The following is a 26,120-nucleotide window of genomic DNA, read 5'->3' as shown; positions in this document are numbered from 1 at the left end:
GTTGAACATAGCGTGCAGACATCTTAATGCTTCAGTTCAAAGTGCAAGGGACTAGCTCGAGGGTCTGTCATGAACTACCCATTTGTTTGATTTCATTCAGTGTCAAGCTGCATTACCGTAACTATAGTAGTTGGTGCCTATGGCTTCAAGCTTTTAACTCTTCCATCTTGGTTAAAGCAAAGTGACTTGGAGTGGATAGATAGGTTAGATGCAGCAGAAGAGACACATCCTATCTCCGATCTCGAGAATCTGCCTATGTATTGTTTTAATTATTTTAAATACTAAAACTCTGTTTAGCATGTTTCATTATATACACGATATAAAAGTATAAGTGTGTGTATGTATATATGTGTGTGTATATATATATATATATATATATATATATATATATATATATACTGTATATATTTATTTTTCACAATAACATGAGCACTCTCTTTTGAATGTGACCACAATATCCTTAGTTTTTTGTTTCCAAAAAAGACACATGGCCAGTATTACTAGTTACGATATAAAATCATATTTCCTTTTTGCTTCATTTTGCCAGCATGGCTAAGACGCTCCACGACGAGTAGCAATTGGATGGATCCCAAATTTTTTTTCCTGCAAAAGTATTCATGTAGCAAATTTTAAGAAAAATCACAAGGTGTGGCTAATTCACAGATTCTAAGGCATGGCACATTTGGCCGTATGGCTAGAGATAAGGAAAGGTGTATGTGAACACATCTGTACAAAGCCACATCTGCTTCACTCATCTCTCTGACCATTTTTAAGACCAGCAACATATACAGCTCCTGCCACTCCCAACAAAACATGTACATGCACCAGAAAGACCAGCAGGCCAATTTGCAAAAGTGGAAAAAAAAACTATAGAAAATATTAGCCAGCCACTATTTTGAGTTTGTGTGCATTACTTGATCACTGATCTCTCTCTGTCTAATATATATATATATATATAAAAATATATATAAATATATATATATATATCTGTGTGCAACGAAGACTGTAAACTGAACTTGGCGTGGAAAAAAGTTGCGGCCGCTGCATTGTAGCACTTTGCATGTTGATTCCTGGTGTGTCCTAGTCACATTGTGACTTAGACTCGTTTTCTGCAAAAAAGATGCCCACCATCTCAAGGGACCAGGCACGCGGAGAGGGGCTTTTTGTCGCGATTGCAACAAAGACGAGTGAGGACATATCTGTACATCTTAGAAACAGTATATGCATGTAACTTACCAAGATAGGGAAATAACTTCATTTCATACACCCAATATATCCCGCATTGACTATTATTTTCCACTCCTCACTGGTCTTTCTCTAACCAGTTTTTATTCCAACAGTCTATATTGAATGCAGTGGCTAGACTGATTTTTCCCGCAAAACAATCTGTTGCAGCCCTGATCTCTCTACATCGGTTTCTGTATTTAATCAATCTAATATAAAATACTGCAAACATACATCCCTTCATTTGTCTCATAATTTCTCCCAACTCGACCTCTCCGCTCTGCACAAGATCTGTATCTTTCATCTCATCCATACACATTAACCTGCACCCATTCATGGTTACAGGTCTTTTATGTTATGCCTTCTCTTTTTATATTTTAAAAATACATTTTCCATCTTGAATTAAGTTGTTTGCTGCAAATTTTTATTTTCATTTTTGAGTGGATAAAAAAAAAAGTACACATTTGTGGTAAATAATTTTTGCACTCAAAATAGAATAAGTAAAATCACTAAATATGGTGTTAGAGTGAAATATTTATTTTTTATATGCTTATAGGGATCAGTATTTTAAGCACTTTATTGATGGTTATTTTTGACAATAGTTCTGAACACATTTTGTTCTTTATATTTTTTTTTCTTCTTTTTCTTTTAACCTTTTCACAATTGATCACTTTGCTTTCTCTCTACCTCCGGTGGCAGCTTTTTCCCTGTAAAAGGACCAATCTGTCTAAGGTAGAGAAACTCAATTTCTATGTATTGATTGCCATGTCTGAATGTAGTGAACTTGCAAAGACTGTGCTAATCATTTATCTGTCTTATTTAACATTACCACTTAAATAGTTTCTTCTAAAGAAATTCATTTACATTTAAACTTTCAAATAGATGTGCCCAGCAGCTGGAAACCTAATTAGTAGCTTTGGTCAAAACCATTTTTCATTTCCCGTGAAAACTGAAAAAAAAAAATCCTCGTCTTGTTTAAAGCTTCCTTTTAAATACATTTTCCATGGTCATCATTCATTGCCAGATATTCTTTAATACAAAGTTCCTTATATAACTAAATGTATTCTCCTTTCTTACCAGACTGGAATTTGAAAGACAACAAAGAGAAGAACTTGAGAAACTTGAAAATAAAAGGTATTAAATCAATAAAGAAAGAAATGTGGTAATTGTGATTTTTTTTAATGTGTTTTCTTTTTTAAGATTATTTAGGAAAATATAATGAAGCGGCATAGGCACGGTAGAGGAAGAAACATTCAGAAATTGGGGGGGGGCTTAAATAAAGTATTAAAGGCAATAAATGTGTGGGTACGGAAATACATTTGGAAACAAACGCTCTACAAGTTAAATCGATCATCTTAAGGTCAATAGAGCTCATAAGCATAATCCATTCATACCACGTAGAAGTGAGAAAGGAAATGGAGCCATTGATTGAAGCTATCAACACCCTTGTGCTCCTAGGGGTGCAGCGTTCTCAGATCCATTAATTCCTAGATCGATGATCTATGTACTGTATGTTCCGTGTCTAGGTGTAGCTCTAGTGGTCACAAGAATACGTCAGAGAAGATGAGAAGGTTTGTTGGACATCATGAGGAACAGAATAGAATGTTCGTTAAGGATTTTAAGTATTACGATTTCCAAATTTATTTTTTTTTAAAGTTTTCCAGAAAGGTGATATTCTTGGACAGGACCGCAGTGTATGTGTGTGTCATATTTTTGTATCATCGGCATGCTGCTAAAAAAAAAAAGTTTCTAACTAACTATAAAAGATTAGCAACGAGCAATGGACGTGTTCTGAGCATATGTAGTCTGATGCTAAAACAGACATGGCTCCCGAAAAGTCTCGAAAGCAGCCTACTGAAGGGGCGTGACTTGCGTAATCTCTGACCCTGGTGTAAGTGTAAAGTTGATAGTGATTAACTGCAAAGCTGCCAATGGTGACTGCGTCTGATTGGTCGCAATTTGCGAGAAATGTGTGAAACACACCCATTTATTAAAATACATGAAAACAGCAGACGCAGTAATTAAAAAGATACGTACACAGCAAGGAATCCTCGTTTTGCAGAAATAAAGAATGATATATGTACAATGGGGGATGGCTGAACATATGATAAGTGTTGAAATGAAAATGTCAAAAAATATATATTTGCTTTGCAGAGCAATCAGATACTCTAAGCCACTTATTAGCTGCACAACCCAGCAATCAAGTTCAATATTTTTACATTGTGTGCTGCGATTTATAGCATCTTCTGTAGTCTCCGTGAAGCGCTGCCTCCAGCCGCAATCCAGTCTTCTCTCAAACCAGTATGATAAGGAGGGGGGGGGGGGGGAGTCGCAGCTCGACACTAGTGGATACGACTGACTCAGGATAGGTCGTAAAAGTGCTATTTGATGTTTTTTTTCTTTAAATTGCACATTTCTATTGCGCTTGCATCTGACTCTGAATATGGCTCATTATCCTGGATTATAGGCATTCCTAAAAAGCAGATTACCCACTGACTTTGCCCCCTTTTTTCCCCAAAGAGAACATTTTTGCTCACTTTTCCCAAATAATAGACGCCTAGAGACAAGTATGTAAAATTAACCACTAGGCCTCAGTCTGTGAAATACTCCTCCGCACCTTCACATTACCTTGTAGTTTCCTTTTTTTTTTTCATTGATTTTTATTTTTGCAATCTCTTTTTTAGGCACGGGTACATTTACAAGAGTTAGCACGATACTAGAGTAGTTGCAACACGATACAGTAATATGCTTCACAATGACTATAAGCCACAAATATAGATCGTATACTCCCGATTAATATATGGAACCACAAAGATGAGGAAGGTAAACATACAAGAGAGCGGAGAGGCGAGGGTCAACAATGGAATGTGGAGAGGTTTTCCTCCTGCATCACAGGCACGTACCTCTTATGGCGCGTAGAACCCAAAATATCAAGGTGAGAAAGCATAAAGACGGCCACAACACCTTCATTTGGAGGGGATTATACACTGAGCACAGTTGGGTACAGGATGCCGGCGGTCAGAATCTTAATGCCGGCATCCCGACAGGGTTAGGATACCGACAACAGCAGGCAAGTATACTAACACTACCCCTAAACCTAACCCTCCCCCCTCCCCGCAGCCTAACCCCACCCCTCCCCCACAGACTAACCCTCCCCGACCCCCCGCAGACTAAACCTAGCCCTCCCGTAGTGCCTATCCCCAATACTTACCGTCAGGATGCCGGTGGTCATAATCCTCATGTCGGCATCCCAACAGGGTTAGGTTACCTACTCCTGCAGGCAAGTTTCCTAACCCTAAACCTAACTCTCCCTCCCCACAGCTTAAACCGAACCCTCCCCCCTCACGGAGCCCGAACCTAACCTCCCCCCTCCCCAGCAGTCTAACACGACCCTCCCCTAGTGCCTAAACCAAACCCTCCCCCTAACCCCAAAACTTACCGTCGGGATGCTGGTGGTCGTGATTCTGGCGCCAGTATTCTGACTGGCGTCGGGATTTCGGCATCGGCATCCCGACAGCCGGTATATGAACTACATCCCCTGAGCACACAGAGCAATAAATAGTCCTTGAAGTCGAGCCACTGGAACCATATTACACTATTTTCCTGGTATTTTAGAAATTTTCTGCCAAACGTTTTCTTTTATTTCACTACGAGGACAAACTTTCATGTTAAGCAAACTACCGCATTCTTTTGATTCGTGATCTGCAAGCAAAAAAAAAAAAAAAAAATTGTACACTTCACATTCATATTTGTCAATGTTATTCATGAAATTTACCTCACGCTCTTCTGTGACGTGTGACCCTGGAAACCAAAGCAATTTAATAGAAAGACATGAAGAAATTGGTGCTGTTTATCAGCTTCCAAGATTAGGCCCTTAATCTGACTGTAGTTTCCAAGGTAAGACATTATATCGCAAATCAAAAGATGGCTGTCTCCTTATTTTAATAGAAAACATAAAGATAAGTCAGTCAGTATTCACTTGCAAATCTCTGAATTTGTGCAAGTACCTATACATCCATTACTGTAAAACTTCGCCAGCAGAGAAAATAGTTTAAAAGCATATCTCAGGAAGCATTTGAATAATTCAAAGAGTATAGCACATTTTGGGTTGAAAAATGTTCCTGCTTTGACTATAAAAGTTTTTGTCCTCAAACCATCTTAGTTCTGCACGAAAAGATAGAAATACCCACAAATACTGCATTTTTCACCTGATGCCTTAAAAGCAACGGTAATGTTCATATACCGACTTGCTAAGCGCATACAAAATGTAAAATTGTTTGATTTTGTTTTGCCAATTTTATTCCTGTCCTTTAAAGTACAGTGCCTTGCAAAAGTATTCACACCCCTTGGCTTTTTACTTTTTTTGTTACATTACAACCTGTCATTTATTTTATTTTTTTTAATCTGAATTTTATGTGATGGATCTGCACAAAATAGTCTAATTCGGTGAAGTGAAATTAGAAAAAAAAATATAAAAAATAATCTTTATAAATAAAATTCTGAAAATTGGCATGTGCATATGTAATCACCCCCTTTGCTATGAAGAGCCTCAAAAGTTCGGATGCAACCAATTACCTTCAGAAGTCACATAATTAGTGAAATGAAGTCCACCTGTGTCAAATCTAAGTGTCACATGATCAGTCAGTATAAACACACCTTTTCAGAAAGGCCCCAGAGGCTGCAACACCACTAAGCAAGAGGCATCACACCATGAAGACCAAGGAGCTCTTCAAACAAGTCAGGGAGAAAGTTGTTGAGAAGTACAATTCTGGGTTGGATTATAAAAAAAATATTGAAATCTTTGATGATACCCAGAGCACCATCAAATCCATCATCATCATCAAATGTAAAGAACATGGTACCACAACAAACCTGCCAAGAGAGGGCCGCCCTCCAAAACTCACAGACCGGGCAAGGAGAGCATTAATCAGAGAGGCAGCACAGAGACCAGAGGTAAACCTGAAGGAGCTGCAGAGTTCCACAGCAGAGACTGGTGTATCTGTGCATGTGACCACAATAAGCCGTACACTCCATAGAGCTGGGCCTTATGGAAGAGTGGCCAGAAAAATGCCATTACTTAGTGATAAAAATAAGAAGACACGATTTGAGTTTGCCAACAGGCATGTGGGCGACTCCCCAAATGTATGGAGGAAGGTGCTCTGGTCAGATGAGACTAAAATTGAACTTTTCGGCCACCAAGGAAAACGCTATGTCTGGCGCAAACCAACACGTCCCATCACCCCAAGAACACCATCCCCACAGTGAAACATGGTGGTGGCAGCATCATGCTGTGGGGGTGTTTTTCAGCAGCAGGGACTGGGAAACTGATTTGAGCCGAGGGAATGATGGATGGTGCTAAATACAGGGATATTCTTGAGCAAAACCTGTTTCAGTCTGACTGTGATTTGAGACTGGGACAGAGGTTCACCTTCCAGCAGTGCAATGACCCGAAGCATACTGCTAAAGCAACACTCGAGTGGTTTAAGGGGAAACCTTTAAATGTGTTGGATGGCCTAGTCAAAGCCCAGATCTCAATCCAATTGAGAATCTGTGGTCAGACTTGAAGATTGCTCAAAACTTGAAAACCATCCAACATGAAGGAGCTGGAGCAGTTTTGCCTTGAGGAATGGGCAAAAATTCCAGGGCAAGATGTGGCAAGCTCATAGAGACTTATCCAAAGCGACTTGCAGCAGTAATTGCCGCAAAAGGTGGCTCGACAAAGTTCTGACTTTAAATGTTGTTTGATTCACAATATAAAAATAAAAACACAACTTCACAGTTGTAGGCATATTCTGTGAATGAAATGATGCACACCTTCAAACAATCCATTTTAATTCCAGGTTGTGAGGCAACAAAACATGAAAAATGCAAAGGGGGTGAATACTTTTGCAAGGCACTGTAGGTGGTTAGTCATCATGTGGGTTTTAGAGTACAGTGCACAATGCAGGAGATTTCACAGAATTCTTAGGCAATGTGCTAATTAGCACTGCAGATCGCTGTCCTCATTATTATCAATGGGGAATCCGATCTGACCCCTATATACCAGATTCCAAAAACTAAGCTTTTCGGAGTTTGGCCCCGGTACTTTACACTTCTTCAGATGTTGTAAACTGCTTTCAGCCTATAGGGACTCCAGGAGCAGGAGAGAGATCTTTTGATCTCTCTCTCGCAGCCTATGTAATATAATTTAATCCCTTGAGACTGAGGGTCTGATTCAGACCCGGTTGCAAGGCTGCATTCGCACGTAGCTGTCCGCATCCAAAGTATGCAACTCCCGTGATCACTAGCAAGACATCAGCACGCCCACTATGTTTTGCCGTGCGATCGCGGTATGAAATTAGACGCCCACCAGCCTGACACAAGCGCCCACTTTCCTTTAGTAACATACATCATCTCCAGGAAGTGTATTAAACAATCGGTAACATCAGCTGACATCGGACCCATACGCACCATTTGTGGCTGACCGTACCCTACCGCAAGCACTGCGAGTGCTGCTGGGTTTAATTTAGCCATGTGACGTGTATGCTGACGATGCGTCTTAATTATGCACGCCTCTGATATGGCGTTCCAACACACAGACACGCCTGCGTTCGCACCACCACACCCCTCGTTACCATCGACCACCCACAAATGGCACGTCCTATCACTCATGCTTGCGGGGGCGTCTGTGTACTGGGTGCGAACACTTCCCGATCGCAGTAACTGGTTTGCGCACGGGCACTGCGTCTTGTACGCATGCGCACATTGCAAACATCGCCAGACTGCTTGCGAACGAAGCCTTCCGATCGGGTCTGAATCAGACCCTGAGAGTGATGATGATTGTGTAGCCAATATTATCGTAGTATTATTCATTTGAAAAAAACTGCAGAGACTTTTTTTGGCAGCAGCAATCCATCATTAGGCTGCATTGTGAGCGCCACTGTTAACAGCTCTTCCAATCAGTATACTAGGGCTGTGACTTTAATTGCATAGAAATGGGTATAACGCCAGTACAAAGACATCAATGAAGCACAGCGGAACTTGACTTGATAAAAGCCACAGATGCTCGTATCAGAGTCCTTTTTATACAGATTCAGACTGTCACACAGTCGCACACAGATGTACAAATGCCGCAAGCCCCAGTGGTCACTGTACACTAGCAACGCAATTCAGATTTTTCTACTTGTTATAATAATGCAAATAATGTGCTCATTGTCAGCAAAAAAAGACAAATGGCGCAGCCCAGTCGCTCGAGACCTGTCGCCCCGGGAGGGGCTATCACAGTGTATAAGGACACATCTGTAATTAAAATTAGGTAGAATTTTACTCCTTTATAAGTGGTAAATTGTACAGTGTTTGTTATGACTGAGTCATAAGCTGGGCACACACTTTGAGACTTTGCGACCCAGCGATGCAGTAAACGATGTAACAATACATTGAGTGCTCCATATGGCGGCGCAGTGTATTGTTATATGCTGTATGTAACTACACCGCGTTGTTCATTGAATTGTCCCATCTGATGTTCAGCACAACAAATGAGACAATTCAATGAACGACATCCGCGAACAATGGATCGGGCGTACATACTATACGTTGTGTAGGAAATATATCGTTCCGATCCAAGTCGGGCCAATATATACCGGACGATATATCGTATGGTGTGTACCCAACTACAGACTATTGTGTGGAAAGATTGAATGCAATTTGCAGAATTTTTTCACAATAAAGCCAAGACATTAATTTTATTATGATTATACTTTGTAGTATTATATTGCACTGTACAAAATCATGCTTTCGTTCAAGTACAATAACTATATCATCATACTCGAAAGTTAAGTGAGTTTAGCTGATGATTACTTCTCAGATAAGAGGGAGAAAAGCTATTCATTTTGTTTTATTAAAAATAAAAATGCAGTAAGCCATGTCCCCATGTTGTACTGTATAATGTTAGAACGTAAAGATTTTCCATGTTGATATTATTCCTCTGATTAAACCTATATATATTTCTTTTCACAAAAACCCAAAGCAGTTGCCATGCAACCAGCTCAACTCCGATGCAGTGTCCCTTTTAGGATATTACTGTGTGTCCGGAGTTGGGCAAATGTATTCATCAGTCATAGTCAGTGTCACATGAATTTATGAGCGAGATCTGAGAACTGGCAATGAGAAATGAGAAGTGATACCTGTCTATTGCTAACTGACAATGAGATTTCAGAAGTGTTTAAATGGTTGAAGCTTGCAGCTTGTATTTCTTCTGATGCATTAAACCCTCAAACCCAAGAAATGCAACTAGAAATAGCCCCAAAAATTTATTTTATTTGAGCCTTTTACTATTCAGAGTAGTTTCCGTTTATAAGGAAAGTTACTAAATATTTGTATGTAGTATAGTTAAATTAAAACTCATTGCTCAGGTGTATGAGAGTGCTGGTAAGTAGAGATTTTTTTTTTAATTACTAGGGGACCTTAAAATTTGCCCCACCTATAGGTATTACTAGGATTTTCCTGGGAGGTCTCCTTCAATCACACACTAAATGAGAACATACAGCAGGGGTATTCAAATGCGGCCCCCCCCAGATGCTGTAGAACTACATATACCAGCATGCCCTGCCTCAGTTTTGCTATTAAGGCATGCTAAAACTGTGACAGGGCATGCTGGGATGTGTAGTTCCACGGCATCTGGAGGGACACATTTTGAATACTCCTGAGAAACAGTATTGTCTCTGAGACGAGCCATCCTTTGTTTCATACAGGCAATTAGAAGCCTGTATGAAAGAGAGACAGATATGAGAGACAGATAAAAAGCAAGCTCCGTTTGTTACTGGCATACTAAGCTGAGATTTCTTACAGATCCACCACCCATCATCACTTCTTACTGGTGTAGAGCGTTGACATGGAGTAGGAGGAAAGGCAATTAATTTTTTTAGCATGTAATTCTGGCCATGCTATTCCCTGTAGCCAAAGAGAACATGGGTTGTGAGAAGATTGTACAAGTCCTCATAAAGACAGAGCCAATTTTAAGCCATATGGGGCACGGAAGGAAATAAAAAATGGGATACGACCAAAAGCCATAGTCATGTAGCAACATATGTCACTTTTTGCCACTTACATTGTGTGCAAATGCACAATTTACTATGGTAACTTGTAGTTCCAAAACAGCCACAGAGCCTTAAATTTTCCAAGTCTTGTTCTAGTAATTTTAAAAAGTGATGGCCCCTGCCACTGTGAGGGTTGGAAATAGAATCCAAAACATTCCATTCATTTTAACACACCATTAACTGGATGTTGATCTTTTGAGAATTGGCCTGTCCGCCTTCATGTTTTGTACTTAATCTCTACTGTATATACTGTTTTTATTTCAGGATAATGATAAAAAAGATGGAAGAAAAACAGAGATCTGATAAAGCTGAACTGGAAAAAATGCAGCAAGAAGTTGAGTATCAGCGTAAAGAGACAGAAATTGTCCAGCTTCAAATTCGCAAGCAAGAAGAGAGCCTGAAGAGGCGAAGCATGGACATTGAAACCCGGCTGAAAGATTTGCTGGCCGAAAAGGAAAAATTTGAAGAAGAAAGAACGAGAGAACATCATGAAATAGAACTCCAGAAAAAGCGACAGGAAGAAGAGTGTTTTGTAAGAGTCCAGCAAGAACTTCAAAGGCTTCAAGAACTTCACAGTACAGAAAAGGCAGAGAAAATGGAAATCTTTAAAGAACTGGAAAAACTTAAAAAGGAGAAGGACGAGCAATATATGAAACTAGAGCTGGAAAAGAGACGGCTAGAAGAGCAAGAGAAAGAACAGTTGAAGCTTGTTCTTCGTCTCGAAGAACAATTTAGAGAAAAGCAGGAGATGATCCAACTTCTCAAAAGAGATGATTTTTTGAGACTAGAAGAAGAAATCCAGGTTCTTGAAGATGTCAGAGAAGATCTTCTACGAGCTAAGGAAGCTAGGTCTGAAGGAGAAGAAGACCCCGACGAGGTGGAAAAAGCAACGAATAAGTACACCACTTTTAAGAGACTGCAGTTAGAGCAATTGTCAAGCTTGGTTGGTGATTTCAACCTGCAAAAAGATTGCTTAGAGAAGGAAATAATTGCTGATCATGACATTCTCTGTAGATTAAATCTCTCAAATATGGAACACAAGAAAGACGATGACTATTCTTTGTCCATAACTCCTATGATTGAGGAAGGGGACATAAGGCAAACAGAACACAGATTACACTGTAAGGAGAGGCAACTGCAGTACATAAAGCAGAATCATTTGCCTGCCTTGTTGGATGAAAAGCAAAGAGCATCTGAGGTTCTGGATAGTGGTTTGCTTGGGTTAGACAAAACTTTATATCAGATTGAAAAGGAAATTGAAGAAAAGGCTGATCAGCTTGCACAGTTCAGAGCCAGCAGTGACCAACTGCAACAGCTGCAAGAAACCTTTGAGTTTACAGCTAACATTGCCCGCCAGGAAGAGAAAGTTAGAAAAAAGGAGAAGGAGATCCTCGAATCAAGGGAAAAACAGCACAGGGAGGCCTTGGAGCAAGCAGTTGCTAAATTGGAACGTAGACATTCAACACTCCAGAAACAGTCTACAATAGATGTGGAAATAGAAGAGCAGAAACGGAAGCTGGCCGCTATGGACAGTAGCCAGGAACAGGCCGGGCTCCAGGCAAGCTTAGAAGCTGAGCAGAAAGCTTTGGAGCAAGACAGGGAGCGGTAAGCTGCGTTATGTCTTCCATTTCTTAAACCTCATTCTCAGTATTTTAAAGATGGGAAATAACTTATTAAATAATAATAAGAATTAATTTGGTTACAAATTTTTTTTTATTTAATCTCAAGCATCATTTTAACATATACTTAAATTATTATTTATTAAATTCTGTGAATATTACTGATTCTGGATATGCTTCTAGAATTGCTCTTGCGTATTGTCCTAAGGCTCTTTACCCATTCATTTAATTTTCAAAAAGAACACACTTCTAACAAGGATTTTAGTTTTGCCCTCAAAACACATTTCTGAAGGTTGCAGACTACAGTTCCTGTTGTTTTAAGACCATTATTATGGTCATGTTAAGGTTTGCTTGTGGGAGTTCGAAAGTGGGGGCTGGTTGATATTGGAAAACCAAAGTCCCTGCACGAGTCTAAATATAAAATAATAAATTGACCTGTTAAAATCAAGAAAATAATCCAACTTCAGCAGAAATGGCTTGTGTAGATGTATGACCAACTGTATCCAATGAGATCATTAGAATGTTATCCGCATAAAATATTTCAATATAGTCAACTTCGGCATGTACTTGTCTAGGCAAGTGGATGTAGTTAGTATGCCGGCAGAAGCCCGGCGCGGGACTAAAGATAGGTGTAGAAATTCTGACGCCGGAATCTTGACAGCCGCCATCCCCATCGAAGGTACACCGGGGCGTCTTAGCTGTTAGCCGCTGGGGGTGGGATGGTTAGGTTTAGGCACCACGGGGGTTTAGGGTTAGGCTTTGGGGGGAGTTAGGGTTAGGCACCACTGGGGGGGGGGTAGGCACTAAGGGGCGACGGTTAGGTTTAGGCACCAAAGCACGAGGGTTAGGATTAGGCACTAGCGGGGAGGGTTAGGGGGTGGGGAGGGTTTGGGTGCAAGAAGGGAGGGTTAGGGGGAGAAGGGGGAAGGGTTAGTATACTTACCCGACCCCTGTCGGGATACTGAGCATCGGGATGCTGCTGTCGGCAGTTTGACAGCAGGCATCCCGACTGCCGGTATATTAAATACTCAACCCCTAGGCAAGTTTAAAGTCTAATAGCCTAAGTCAACTTTTAGCCAATAGGGGCATTTAGACATTAATATCCACACAAAGTAATTACTGGTTGATCAAGTCCTGCCAGTTGCTGGCTTTACATGGACTTCTATAAAAAAAAAAAAAATATATATATATATATATATATATATCACACCATATAAAGTTTTAAATGGCCTTTACTGTAAACCCATGCAAGCTCAGGGAGAATATGCAAACTCCACACAGTTAGGACCATAATGAACCCACAACCTCAGTGCTGTGAGGCAGTAATGCTAACCATTACACCGTCTGTGCTGCTGTAGTAGATAACTTCATATAAGTACAGGCGGATGCTTCAGATAGCTCTCAAATAAAAATGCAGTGCAGTAGCCCATAGGCTAATGCCTGCCGGGACCAAGATTCTAAAAGCTTTCACATGTTTGCAGCCCCCATAGAAGTCTATGGGGGCCGCTTTAGTAGTAAAAAACGGTGGATCTCCGATATCTGCTGCTGTACCCTTAGGTACATTTTGGGGATACTTAATATTTGTGTATTCGGGGATTCCCTGTAAAATTATTTTGAGGACTATCCCTCTCTGTATTAAACATCTTGATTCATCTGTCTATTTTCATATTGAATTAGAAAAATGTGGGTCTATGCACTTGTTGCTTAATTTGTTTTACTCTGTTTGGTTTTTATTATACTGTCTGTGTGGATTTCGTTGTTACTTTTGCGTTAAACATACACAGGTTATCTCATGAAATCCAGCAACTGAAACAGAAGATACATGTGACTGATCCGCTATCGAAGAACCTGTCAGGAGCTCTGGAGGAAAAGCCATCCCTAGCTAACTCTCCGGCAACCCCAGTGAAATCTCAGTCACATTTGTTTCAATTAACTGATGACAGGTATATACTGTAATAATATTTAAATTGTCTTCAAAAGATAACATGGTAAAACCTGGGCACAGCTTATAATAAGCGCATTTTGTGTCTGAGTGCTTTTATCATTATGATAAAGACTATTGTTGTTCCAGGTTGCATGCTAAAAGAAAATATTATTGTAGTTAAAAAATAAATAAATAATGTAATTTCCATAGATTTGAAAGTATTGTGCAATTATGTCTAAATTGCATGGTGCACAGTGCGGTAAGTGGATACTGCTGACAAACGTCACTTTTTGATTACATTTGCTGCTTTTTAAACGTTATATAAGAGTGTAAATTGCTAGTCTTAAGTATGTGAGAAATCTTGTTTGGCCCTTGTAGCGACAGAAGTGCAATTTGCTTTCGAAACAGTTTGATTAACATATTTATGATGTTCCAGTATTCATGCTTATATTGAAGAAGAAGTGCAGAGACGGCTTCAAAATGTTAATGTGCCCTGTGAGGACCTCAGCAGCCTCAGTATGTCCTACTCATATGAAACGGAAAAGGTATGTTATGGCTTAATCGGTGGATGTTTGGTACCGCATGTAAAGTGCAATATGATAGTGGTAGCCAGCAGGCCAGGGCTAAAGAGCTAATTAGAACAAAACATTTTCTAAAATATGACATATGCCACCAATTTAGAAAAGAGGAAAACATGATATAGTTTTTGTCGCTAAAATAAAGTGAATTAATTTGATAAGTGATGGATAATTACTGTGTCATGACCTGGACCTGTCCGGTACCTAACCCCTAGATTCTTTGTTCCCTGTCTGTTGATTTGCTTGTCTGTCATTGAGAGAATTCTTCAAAGTGCAATACCAGAAATTTTATTCTGAAGCTGGGCATACACGTCCAGATAAAATGCCTGCCAGCCCGCAGATGTCCGCAGCATACACTGTGAGATAGCTCACAGTGCAGGGGCGTTTCTAGAGAGGAGGGGGCCCGTGTGCACTCTCCGACACGGGCCCCTCCTCTCCGCCCGGCGTCGGCAGCGCACTGAGTGGTGCACGGCCAGCGCCGGAGTTCTAGACTCTGGGCACTAGAGTGTGCCTAGAGTCTATAGTGTATGCACAGGTCACCGGGAAAATGGCGTCGGCGGCCAATTTCCTTGTACTGCGCATGCGCAAACAATGGGAAAATGGCCGCCACGGCCATTTTCCAGTCGTTTTACAGCGCCGGACCCCCGCGCCGACGTGGGACTCCGGAGAGGAAAGTAATATTATGGGTGCAGGGTGTGCGGTGCAGGGCCCCCCTGGACCCAGGGGCCCATGTTCCCCGCACACCCTGCACCCATTATAGATACGCCCCCGTCACAGTGTATTAGCCCAGACATCTGCGCTCCGCCCGTGCGGGAGGATACGTTTCCCTGTTCCTTCCATGGCAAGGAACACAGGAGATGTCTTGTCTGTCGGCCACGGCTGGGCCTACACTGCCCGATACGGCCGACAGTTTAACACAAAAATATTGCATCAGACGGGCATACTGGACAATACGGCATGCCCGACCAAGCAATATTTAACCCTCGGTCGCCCTGATAAATGTAGCATGTATGGCCAGCATAAGGGATTTGAATTACGAGTCACCTGTTCCTAATCAGTGGCCGATCAGAGGAAGCACTGGGCTCTTTATACTGAGTAGCTTCTTATAACCGATATATAAGCATACTTTTTTTTACATACTTTTTTACATAATTTTTTTTTATACATACACACAGTCTTCTAACTACTATCACCTCTTTTCTACCTTTAACTTGCATTTCTGCCTACCTGCACTTCATCCACCTTTCACAGCACATTTACTCCCTACCACAGTGATCATATTAACACTCATCTCACCAATTATAAAGAGACCATCTCTCTCCAGCTACCTCCCTACAGTATTTCTCTTCTCTCCTTTGCCTGTTTCACATTCTCCTCACTCTTTACTTGACTCTCAGAAGTAGGGCTTCCGCCCCAATGTTCTGCTGAGTGCACTCATAAAAGTGGTCACTGATCCACTTATAGCAATGTCTAAGTGTCCCCTCTCTATAATAGTCCTCACATCCAGTCTCTCTCTGTCCTGTCATCTCCATCTTATGCCGGGCATACATTATGCAATTATTCGTCCTACCTGCAGATTATCTGTGGATTGAGGCGATAATCGCATATTGTATGTCTATGAACGAAAAGCCACGATCAGATGGTCGGGCACGAGCAATCTTCCAATATGCCCGTCTAATCCGATCATTGGTTGGCCGCAGTTGGCAATGTATGTGCTGCTGCGGCCGGCTGCCCGACATTTCCCCTGTTCCTTCACAGGAGAGGAACAGAGAAATGTCTCCTCATAGATATTGTGTGACCATACACTGTAATTTATCTCAAAGTGTATATGGCCACTATATCTGCTGTAATTCAGGCATGTTAGATAAAATGTCTGTCATTCTGACAAACTTTTTATCTGGCAATGTATGCCCAGCATTAGAAATATTGTCAGAATTGCCCTTATTCTTACCCAAGATGCTTTCAAAACTCTTATCCACTCTCATTATATCCCACCTAGACTACTGCAGCCTCCTATCTGGCAGTCCTCTCACCCATCTCGTCTCAATTAAGTCCATCTTAAATGCTGTAGAAAAAATTCTTATGTAACTTCTCTGTATCTGCCACGCTCGTTACACCGGTTCACCGATTCCTCCAGAGTCCATTTAAATGACTCACTCTTACCTACACAGCCCTCAACAACCACACGCTCACATACATCTCAAATCTCATTTCAAAATACTCTCCCTCTTAGATCTACCTCTGAAATGTGTCTCACCTCGCCTCTGGGAACATCTCTTGTTTTCGTCTTTAAGACTTCTCCTGTGCGGCCAACCACGTGTGGAATTTCCCGATTAGACTCTCGCGAAGCCTTGAAAAATGCTCTGTAGAACCTGTTTCTTTATTAGAACTTACCCTACTCCTACCTATACCGCCCACACTTAAGCCGCCTCACAAGGGTCGTAATCTCCACTCTGAGCTACACCATGCAGCACGACTTGCCTAGTGCGAGTGAGCCGCCAGATCCTGTGTAACAAAGCAATGCGACTAGGAAGCACCAGCAGACTGAGCACCTGAGTCTTCTCTTTATGAAGCACATCGGAACTGGGAATGAAAAATGCTGCAGCCGCTACATTGTAGCACTTCGTACACAGATTCACAGACTCAGGTGCACACAGATATCCAGGTGTCTGCTACTGCATCCTAGTTGCATCGCGACTTAGATGCATTTTTGGCAAAAATGATGCCCAATGCTAGCAGAGTCTCACGGGACCATGCGCGCCGAGAGGTGTTTTTGGGCAGCACATATGTGTAAGGACACCTCTGTACACTCCTCTTCTTTTTGCTTTGCCCTCTTTCAATTAGAACGTTAGCTCTCTAGTGACGAGAGCTCTCCCTGCACTATATTTTCATGTCTGCATTTATTTAGTCTTCTGTGTGTCACCCTGTTTTATGTTTTGTCTGTTCTCCCCGCTTTCCTTCCCTGTTGAGCCCTGTTAGAACCTTACACTATGAGATGATGATAATTTCCCCTACCTGATTTGTGGTTTGTACCAGTGACCCCGTGTTTGCTTTTTCTTCCATTCTTATGTACTAAAGCATCTTGTCCATATTCTGGAATTAACTGAATTAATTCCTAACTGTGTCCACTTCTATCTACTCTGATCTTGGCTTGTTCCAGATTCCTTCTACTACGGCAACAGATCTCCTCCTCTGGGATTACAGATCTTTTATTGATTTTAATGAAAAATGTAAATTGACACATTTTAAAATTCCTTTTGATTTTAAATACATTTGTGTTTTTTGTTTTTTTTTTACTATTAAATTGATTTAGTTATTGTGTTTTTAATTTGAAATATTAGATAAGAATTCATATGGTTACTGGTACTGTTGAGGATAGCAGTAGTCATGGGCGTAACTACCATAGGTGCAAGGGGTGCAGCTGCTATGGGGCCCATCTTCCTTGCCAAAATTACATTTGTTATATACATTTTCCACCGTTGGGTGGTAGACAGGGGCCCTTACAAACTTTTGCTATGGGGCCTTCAAATGCCTAGTTACACCCCTGGCAGCAGTCCACTAGTTTTCTGTTCTTACATTATCTAGGGCCAGCAGTAACACAGCTAAATCCTGAATGTGCTGCATAGAATTTTATATCTTATGCACCTGTCACACAAGTGATTTAACATCTGCTTGAAAAGTATGTAGAGTTTTTGAAGCAGTATTTTTGCTGCCAGCATGAAAAATGCTCTGAAATATTCAGTAGCTGGTTTTTCTATTGTGTTATTAGTTATACACCACATTTTGACAGATTTTCTGCCACAAACTGTTACCCTGTCCATTCCTCTTTTGACTAGGTGCACCAGCTTTTAGCAACATATGGGCAATGTCAGATTGATGTTGCTTAGAACTACGTTCGTCCGTGGTGATGCACCTATAGTGTTTGGCATATACATATTAGCGACAAGCAGTTTGGGTTTGGCGAAAATACGGACACACCCAAATTTTGGGGTTCCGAGTCCAGGGCCAGCTCCAGGTATGTTCGGGGATATGTGGTCGCACAGGGGCGCTGGTTTCCAGAAGTAGGATAGCCCCACCCTCCTCCCTGATATTAGTAGTGCAAAATGTAAGCACGGGGAGGGCGCAATGTGGAAAGGGGTGGGGGGAACACGGGACAGCGCAGGGTGCCGAGACACCTAGCGCCGGACCTGTCCGAGTTGAACGGAGTCCTGACTCGGGTTATCCCGCTAAGTTCGGAACTTGGATAACGTTCAATCGTTCAAAAAATCGTTCAGTTTCTGAGTTATAATGATGAACGATAATCGTTCAAGCGCGCTCCCGTTTGTAGTTCATCGTCCATTTCAGACTGACCAACATAACGATTTTCATTAAAGGAAGGAACATTTTTCATTGATCATTGTAAAAATCGTTCATTACACTTAAAAACATTCACTTTTTCAAGGTAAAATTTGACAGACAATCGTTGGTTACAAAATCATGTGTATACATCTTTACTTTCGTGGAATGCTGATCGTATCATCACAATAGAATACTGTGGCTTCCTGTATTTAGTTTGTAACAGGAACAGGTATATTATTAGAAACCATACTTACCTACCTTTGTTGTCTCTTCCCCGGGAGATGTCCGGGGAGGAGAAGCAGGTGGGCGGCAACAAGGGTGGGCCTGACGGGTTGCATCATTAAGCCCGCCCCTTCGCGGTAAATTGCAGCTAATTTTAATAGGGGCGTGGCTAAACGACGCGATTCATGAAGAATTGTCTTTAAGCCCCGCCCCCTACATGGGGACCCGCGATCGCTGCGGAAATTCTCCCCATTCTGTCCACTTCACTAGGAAGTGGGCAGAATGCGGTGAAGTGCCTACCCTTCCGTGGATGCAGGGGGGTACCCAAAAATCAGAAGCCTCCCGCGAAAACCGGGAGGGTAGGTATGTATGTTATACACATGACTGTTCAGTATATGTAGTGGTGTAGAGGCTCCAGGGGAAGCGAACCAAAGAGCTTTAAGTGAAGGATGGGACTAGATAAAGAGACCGAGGTGTTAGACCTTATAAAGAGGACAAGTAGCAGTAGTTATTCTTAGCATCCAATCTTCTAGCTATAAATCTAGTACATCATATAAAAAGATAGCTAGAATCTGGTTTGTTGCAACTTAGAAGGTCTGATACATTGGCCCCAAAGTCATGTTTGTCCAAAGGAGTACCACCCCTTTCAATAATATTTCCAAATATTTATGTAAAAAGGAAGATTACTTGAAGTGGGCAGTATGGTGGCACAGTGGCTAGCAGTACTGCCTTACAGCACTAAGGCCACGAGTTCAATTCCCAACCAGTGCCCTATCTGTGTGGAGATTGTATGTTTTCCTTGTGTTTGCATGGTTTTCCTCTAGATACTCCAGTTTCCTCCCTCACAATCTTAATGCACTGGTAGGTTAATTGACTTGTGACAAAAATTAACCACGGGGTGCATGTATGTGCATATGGTAGGGGATATCGATTGTAAGCTCCACTGGGGCAGGGACTGATGTGAATGACTAAATATTCTCTGTAAAGCTGTGTAATCTGTGTGCGCTATCAAAAAATTTAACACTGTCTGTTTTTAGTAGCACGTTTACTTCTTATGTATAATATCAGAGTTGGCAACCTGTTGCACCCTGGCTGCACCTCCCAGAATGCCCTGCCACAGTTTTACTGTTAGGGAATGCTAAAACTGTGACCAGGCATGCTGGGATGTGTAGTTCCATAGCAGCTGGAGTGCCACAGGTTGCCTACCCGGCTATCCCTATATTATATATTTTAAATGTTGCTGCACTGAGCCTTTTTAGGCCTGAAATAGCAGATAACGGAGACTTGCATTTAGACACACAGCAACAGTATATTTAATGCCAAATGCATCAGTTTATGCCATGGTATGGGAATTTGTTACACGACGTCTGTGTGTGCATGCCAAGGCTCTCTAAACGGTGTATTTACTAAAGTGCAGGTTTTAGAAATTGAGATGTTGCCCATAGCAACCAATTAGATTTAAGGTATTATCTTCTAGAAGGTACCAGATAAATGTTAAGTAGATCTGATTGGTTGCTATGGGCCACAACTCCACTTCTAAAAACCTGCACTTTAGTAAATATATCCCTAATTATATATAGTGAGACCAAGGATAAAATTAATGGTAATAGAAATACTCTAGCCCTCTTAACGTGATGAGCTATACATGTGATTACTGATAATATTAAAGTCTATAATGATTAATGTAAATATGTTGAAGCATAAATTATAGAGAACTCTCCCCATATTAATAGTACAGACCCTCGTTCCAAAGGCATGGTATTCTCTCAGGTGGTCCAAAAGAGGCCCACATCCTATTTAAAATATTACGGGCCTCATTTATTAACGAGTTTTATCATTCATAACGAGTATGGTAAATGGTGCTCCAGCCAATCAGCTCCCAACTGTCATTTTTCAAACATATGACAGTTAGGAGCTGATTGGCTGGAGCACCATTATCATATGCAGCAAGTTTTATAACTCGTTGTGAATGTAATAACTCGTTGATAATTGAGGCACCATGTCTTCTAAGGGATAACTACATGTGCACATGTGTTCATTACATGTTATTCTTGTATCTGTGACTGTATTCTTAACCATGTTGTTTCTCACTATTAGGGGTCTGACAATTTTCTAAATGGTATCACTAAAAGAAAAATGAAGTATGAGGTATGTACCCACCTGCTGCTTGTTCTAGTCTTTCATTAATTTGCATCACTAATTGATTTGGTGTTCTGTAGATTGAAGGTGGTGGGGCCGTATTTTGCCATCCTTTATTTGTAACAGGACTTGTTTTCAAACTAGCCATAGAAAGATAGTTCAGTGCACACTTCACGCACTCATTACCGATACACTTTTCTTAATATTAGTGGGGGCTGCCATGTTGCTCAAAGCGTCAGCTTCTGAAGCAAGTGTGACAACTACATGATCAGAATCAGTTACACATAACCAGCATCACTGTCTCTTTCTACAGAGAAAAGTTTTGAGTTGCAGCAATTTTAATCACCAGTAAAGTTCTGAAATTTATGTTTGCTTACAAGTGTGTGTGTGTGTGTGTGTGTGTGTGTGTGTGTGTGTGTGTGTGTGTGTGTGTGTGTGTGTGTGTGTGTGTGTGATGGGTATTCATGTACATGCATAAGAAAATATTTACTGGCTCTATGTTGTCTATTATTTAGTGGAATAAGGCACCATGTGTCACTGCATCGCGGTACAAATTACCAAAAGCAGCCCAGCGTAAAAGAGAAACATCTTGGGTTTAACCAATGGCACCTGTGATCGTTAGTAACATTACTGGCGCTGCCACTATTCCGATGCGATGACTGTGTCAGTGAGTGAGTCACTCTCTCAGTGACTCACAAGATGTAGCAGTGCACTTGCGCTCTCCCCTAATTATATCCATACCTGGAGGAGCTGAAGTTGGGGCAGTGCAGTATGTTACTATATGAAATACACTGTCCACTTCTATTTGGCAGAGTATGAATTGGGGGCACTTTTGGGTGTGTCCTTTCTCCTCTAGCCTCAATACGCCATGCAGCGCGATATGCCTGGCATGAGTGAGCTATCAGGTCTCGTGCAACTCTGCTAGCGTCAGGCATTTTTTTTTTTTGTTGAAAAGGTGTCTAAGTCACAATGCGATGCGACTAGGATGCGCTAGGAGACTGTGCTGATTAATTCCATATGCGACACTTGTGTACATGTGCTACTGAGTTTGTAAATGGAACTTGGTGTAGAAAAACGGTGCGGCTGCTGCATTGTAGCCCTTCATATACTGATTGAGAGACTCAGTAACACACAGATAAACAAGTGTTACATATCAAATTAATCAGCACAGTCTCCTGGTGCTTCCTAGTCACATCGCACTGAGGGCCTGATTCAGAGCCGGACGCTCTGAACGAGCGCCCGCTCTGAATTAGGGTTTTTTTTTTTTTTTTTTGGTGCGTCCTGGACGCTCGCATAGCTGTGGGTTACCACCCACAGCTTATGCGAGCGTCCATGATGATGGACGCGATGGTCAAGACCATCGCGACCATCGGGCTTGCGACGAGACCCTGCGGTAGGGTCTCGCTGCCGCAAGCCCTGGAGTGATTTTGGCTCTATCAGAGCCGGACCCAGACGGTAGGCGTTCCCATGGGAACGCCTCCGTCTGGGCAGCCACGCCCCGGCACGCCCACCAAAGGGGGCGTGCTGTCACTCACCATCGACAGCACGCCCCCTTTGGTGCGAGACCCTGAGCGACGGCTTCCCCATCGCTCGCCAGGTCTCGCGCATGCGCACAACGGAGCAGCCTCCGTCATGCGCATTTGGGTACCATCGACCCGCTTGCGAGCGTCCTGCGCTCGCGAGCGGGTCTGAATGAGACCCTGAGTCTCACGGGACCAGGGGCGCAAAGAGGGGCAGTTTGGCACGACTGCACCACAGACGAGTGAGGACACATCTGTATGTAAGATGACAGATATTGGGAGGTATTGGTGGGGGATATGGGGATGAGTGGGTGGTCTGTGATATAAGTGGAGTAGAGAAGTTTGGGGGAATATGATGGTGAGAGGGGAGATCGATGACATGAATAAATTGCTAGACATGCCCCTGAGTGATACTAGAGAGGCAGCATAGTGCAAAGTAACCCCCTCTAGTTTTCCCTAGGTGCACACCCTAATGAAATGTACTGCACATGTCAGTGAAAGGAAATTAAGCCCTCTCTTCAACCAAATGCCTATCTCACTTGAGAAGCGCCTCGCTCGGTATATCCGGTGTACATGTTCAACCACCATTCTCTCTAATCACTATCACTTTTTTTTATAGTGAAAATGGAACGGGAAGCCTGGTGTTACAGTTCTTTTAGAATATTATCCCTATCCCCACAATAAGCTGCAATAGAAAATTTCTTATCTTTTTATAATAATTAAACCTACAGATGGGCCCAGCTAGTTTGTTACTCCATATACCATGTAGCGCACCATGCATCTCGCACCACACAGAACGCCTTGAGTCGCGCCACACAGAATGTTTCGTAACGGAACATAACGTAGCATTGGAAAAACGCGTTATACAACTTTTTGTCCACCAGGTGTCGCTTTTCCTAAACTACTGTACACAGCACATGCGTCAGATTTCCAATGCATATTCTGTATCACCGCCAAATGATTGACTGACTGAATGATTTGGTACACAGCATTTTCGTCATGGAATCAGGGCTGTAGAAGAATGTGTAATAAAGTATTAAATCATTACAGTATGTGTGTGAGTCCTGTACTTTTTTAAAAAATATATTTTTTTACAATTTTTGTCTCGGGCTCAGACATAGGTCACAGGCACGCACAGCTTTCACTGACACGTGATGAATGTGTTTACATGTACTGTACTAGTATAGTATGTAGAAAGGAAGACAGTGGGTGGGTGCACAAGGATTCAGTAAATGGATGTGAAAGCCTTCTTGGCCAAGTGGTAGAGTGGTGGTTTTGCATGGCCCAAGGTTCAAATCCCACCACAGCCTAATATTATGTTGTAATCACCGATTACTTTAGATTCATTCCAGTGGCGGATTGAGGCCATGATCACCAATCGCGTTTAAGACGCACCGACTGGTGATGGGGGTTCAGGGACTCAAACGCAACCTCAGTTTTAAGTAAGACCAAATGATTTCTTGTTCCATAATGTTGTACTGGTGTATTGAAAGCACTGCATTGCTCCACAACTCCCCCACACCCAGCAATGGCACTCCTATACAGTTATGGGGTGCAGGGGCTCCATTGTCGCACAGCACATGGACCAGAAGACGCACACCAAGCATTACATAAAGACCGAGGCTCAATTGTCGCACAGCACATTGACCATTAGAGACACACCAAGCATTACATAAAGACCGAGCAACTGAAGTTCAGTTATTTTAAGTAACTTTACTGAACTCAATGTGTACAATACAATGTCTACTGTATGCCGGAAATGCCAAGTTGTGGGAAGTTGAGAAATGTAGAGTAGAGTTTCTTAAAATAACTAAACCTCAGTTGTTTGGTCTTTATGTAAAGCTTGGTGTGCGTCTTCTGCTCAGTGTAAGCTACGGCTGCTTTATTGGGACTCTGGGCCTGATTCAGAGCCGGATGCTCTGACAGAGCGCTCGCTCTAAATCAGGGCCGGCCTTCTGTTTTTTTAGAGCGGCCTCCAGACCGCTCGCATAGCTGTGGATGACCACCCACACCTATAGCGAGCAGCAAGGAAGATGGTCGCGATGGTCAAGACCATCGGGCTTGCGACGAGACCCTTGTGGTAGGGTCTCGTTGCCGCAAGCCCTAGAGTGCTTTCAGCTCTACCAGAGCGCCTCAGTCTGGCCAGCCACGCCCCCGGCCCGCCCACCAAAGGGGGCGTGCTGTCACTCAACATCGACAGCACGCCCCCTTTTTAGCGAGACCCTGAGCGACGGCTTGCCCATCGTTGTCCGGGTCATGCGCATGCGCACTGGGCCACCATTGAACCGCTTGCGAGCGCTCAGTGCTCACGAGCGGGTCTGAATCAGGCCCTCTGTACAGTAATATGCTTCTAGGGTCATGCTTAGGGTCAGGGACCTTGCAGCACAGTAATAGAGATGAGTCCACATACATCTATCCTCCGTGCTCTACAAGTGCTGTGTGACTCGGTAGCACCGAGCGTCTTTTTGTGCATCTTTTTTACCATCAAATGTGTCTTATTGGCACAAGCAGCTTCTGCTGATTAAAATTATATGCAGCATGCCTATGTTCTGTGAGTGAGTGCGAGTGTATCTCCATGCGAATCACTACGTTAGTGTTACAGTCGCTGATACTGTAACGTAATGATTCGCGTGCACATACACCCGCACTTGCTCACATAACATAGGCATGCTGCATATCATTTTAATCAGCAGAAGCTGCTTGTGCTATCAATACACATCGCTGTGTGATGCAGACATAAAAAGTTGCATAAAAGATGTTTGCGCTAACTAGAAGGACTGTTTAGCGTGCAAGGAGGCTAGATGTATGAGGACCCATCTGTATATGTATTGGTATAGATGACAGAATTCCCACACCACCAAGTGATTTATTTTTATTCTTGTAGTGAAGATTTAAAAAACTAAAAAAAAAAAAATTCTCCCCTTTCATGTCTCAAACCCGGGACACCCGGGTCATAAAGGCGCTCCCCAAAAATCTAGCCCACACACACCAACCATGTTGAGAGCTGCACCTGTCGTGTATGAGATTTGACATGTGTGAATTACAACAGGCACTGTGTACAATGTCAATAGCATCCATGTGCACTCCACCCACCCGCTGCTGTTTTTAATAATAAAAAAAAGTCTTCCTTTCAAAATATTATACTAGTACATGTAAACACAGTACCCCACCATTCGAGAATAATTCATCCCGTCTCATTGAAAGCTGTGCGTGCAACTTAGTATTAGTTATACCGTCATAAGAACACAGCAATTACACTACTGTACAGTTATGTATGTGTACTGATTTGCGTCCCGTTTTTATGTGATATTATTAAAAAGATTGCTTGTGCAAATATGCAATATGCAAATACGCTTCCTGAATGTGATTGGCCCGCTCGTCAGTGATATCCATCCACTTTAACAGTATGGTATTCAGTAGTACAAATTTCATCAGTGGAGCACACCACCCAGAGGTTAAGCGGTGTATTACATGCCGTGGCT

At 42.1% G+C, this 26,120-nt stretch overlaps 1 protein-coding gene across 1 annotated transcript in view; it reads left to right on the top strand.

The window, feature by feature from the left end:
- The window catches only part of KIF16B (kinesin family member 16B), a 366,374-nt gene that overhangs the window by 241,474 nt on the left and 98,780 nt on the right, over positions 1-26,120 (top strand). The window contains exons 18-22 of the mRNA XM_088477200.1: positions 2,305-2,358; positions 10,563-11,903; positions 13,702-13,860; positions 14,278-14,386; positions 21,077-21,127. Of these exons, the coding sequence (XP_088333326.1) occupies positions 2,305-2,358; positions 10,563-11,903; positions 13,702-13,860; positions 14,278-14,386; positions 21,077-21,127 (1,714 nt within the window). The remainder of the gene's footprint in view (positions 1-2,304; positions 2,359-10,562; positions 11,904-13,701; positions 13,861-14,277; positions 14,387-21,076; positions 21,128-26,120) is intronic.

Source organism: Taudactylus pleione, unplaced genomic scaffold (assembly GCF_031769625.1).
Source record: "Taudactylus pleione unplaced genomic scaffold, aTauple2 ptg000201l, whole genome shotgun sequence".
NCBI lineage: Eukaryota > Metazoa > Chordata > Amphibia > Anura > Myobatrachidae > Taudactylus > Taudactylus pleione.
Note: the sequence above shows the minus strand (reverse complement) of the source record. Positions and strands in the feature narration are given on the sequence as shown.